General features: G+C 33.6%; 1 protein-coding gene across 1 annotated transcript; it reads left to right on the forward strand.

Annotated features, from left to right (window-relative positions):
* Nucleotides 1-390: 390 nt before the first annotated feature.
* Nucleotides 391-731, forward strand: LOC111693012 (the record flags this gene model as incomplete). The annotated part of the gene is made up of 1 exon (XM_023457150.1): nucleotides 391-731. A coding segment is annotated over one exon (341 nt), but the record flags the coding sequence as incomplete, so codon positions are not given.
* Nucleotides 732-1889: the final 1158 nt, after the last annotated feature.

The following is a 1889-nucleotide window of genomic DNA, read 5'->3' on the forward strand; positions in this document are numbered from 1 at the left end:
CTATCGTATAGAATTGTTATAATAACAAAGTTATTTTTTAACAACTTTTGGAGAGAATTTAGAAGTTCGAAAAATGTTGACTTTATGAACAAATAGTGTGAAGCGGTTTTGTGGGTTAGAAAGTATATCAAAGTACTAAAAAACAGTTCTCAGAAAAGCGCTTAACTTTGATAAAAGACCGTGTAAGTTGCAAAAAATATGTCCTTGATGCTCATATTCCACAAGATGAGCATTCAGAATATATTTCTTTATATATCTATTTTTTGCCTGAAGCTTGGGTGTTAATTTTATTCATGTGAGTGTAGAATCTCACACATACTATGTTTATCAAATTATGTTTACACTAAAAAACCTTGTTTCCTTTCAGATCTGCTCAACCAAACATGCTAGTCACCATTGAAACAACTAAGAAAGCGTTATAACAGTCAAAAAGTAACTTCTCGCGTGATTCTACGAGAAAAATTCGCCATGTCTGAATCCACCCCAATCTGTCGGTGCCGCGTCCTCTACTTGGGATCGAGCGTACCACAACAGACCAAGGACGGCCTCCAAGGTATCCAGGAGCCGCTGCAGGAACTGTACCCCGACCAGGGGGCCACTGGAGCTAGAGGCATAGATTCTTGGTTGAGTGTGTGGTCGAATGGGATCCTTCTCGAGAACGTCGACGAGAACCATAAAAAGATCACACGGTTTTTCCCCATAGAAAGTCTGCATTATTGTGCGGCAGTAAGGTAGGTCGATCTGTTATACTGTTTATAATTAATTTGTATTAGTTTAATGGGAATTTTAACCTCGGTTCACATGAGCAAGTGTGGAGGTAATCTGAATTATTGAATTATTAGATAAAGGTAAAAGCTAACATTTCAACTTGACAGAAAGAATATCTATTTCGGATGCATACATTTCGGATTTTTTTTTACTAATATAATGTTAAAAACTTGTTGAATACGCTAGTTTTAAGTAAAAAAAATCCGTACATTAGATAACGATGATGTGATAAAATTTAATGCCTCTGATGAAAATTATCAAATAGGTAAAAAGAATACCTAATATTACTGGAACGTCGTCGTTATTATTTCAGTTGTGTTAATTTGGAGTGTAGAATTAAATCATACACCTTGAAAACTTAAAAAAATTATTAGTAGACATTTTAATGCACTTTATGACGGTGAAGGATATGTAGAACGGTAATATTAAAAAACTAGCTCAAAAGAAGTGACGCTGTGTTGCAAATAAATGTCAAAATTACTTATTTTTCACTTTTTTACTATCCATGAAAATCTAGATCACCTATCGCAAAATTAGTTAGTTTATATTGTAGGTATTTAAATTTCCTACAATTTAAGGTACCCAAAGTCATATTTCACCAATTTATTAAATGTAGAATAAAGGTCGAACGCGGAAAAATCAATTTTCGAAAATTGCCCATTATTATTTCAAAAAGCGATGGATATTGATGAAATTTATGAAAAAGATGATCAGTCCAACGACCAACGTGTGTGGAAGGCTTCGATTGACCGTTGCTCTAGGTATTTGTTAATTAATTTAGTTAATTTTTTTGCAACTAATTGTTTAATTACTAAACGTTAATTTTAGATGCTAATACCATAGATATCAGTGGCGGCGCGTGAACATTAATTGAATGTATTTTGCTTAGGGTTGTTACATTTATTGAATTAAATTCCGGGGTATTAAGTGCCCGGAGAGTCTTTAAATGGCGCCGCAGACGAAAATTTTTAAAATTTTCAAGGTCACGCTTTTTCCTGGCACTTCTGAATTTCAAGGAACAATCCATTTGTACAAAAATACAAATTTTCACATTAACGATTTTTGAAAATAATACCTTTTTGAAATATCTATTCACGAATTACTTACTGACGCGACGGTAT

This window comes from Anoplophora glabripennis, unplaced genomic scaffold (assembly GCF_000390285.2).
Source record: "Anoplophora glabripennis isolate ALB-LARVAE unplaced genomic scaffold, Agla_2.0 scaffold6423, whole genome shotgun sequence".
NCBI classification, from domain to species: domain Eukaryota; kingdom Metazoa; phylum Arthropoda; class Insecta; order Coleoptera; family Cerambycidae; genus Anoplophora; species Anoplophora glabripennis.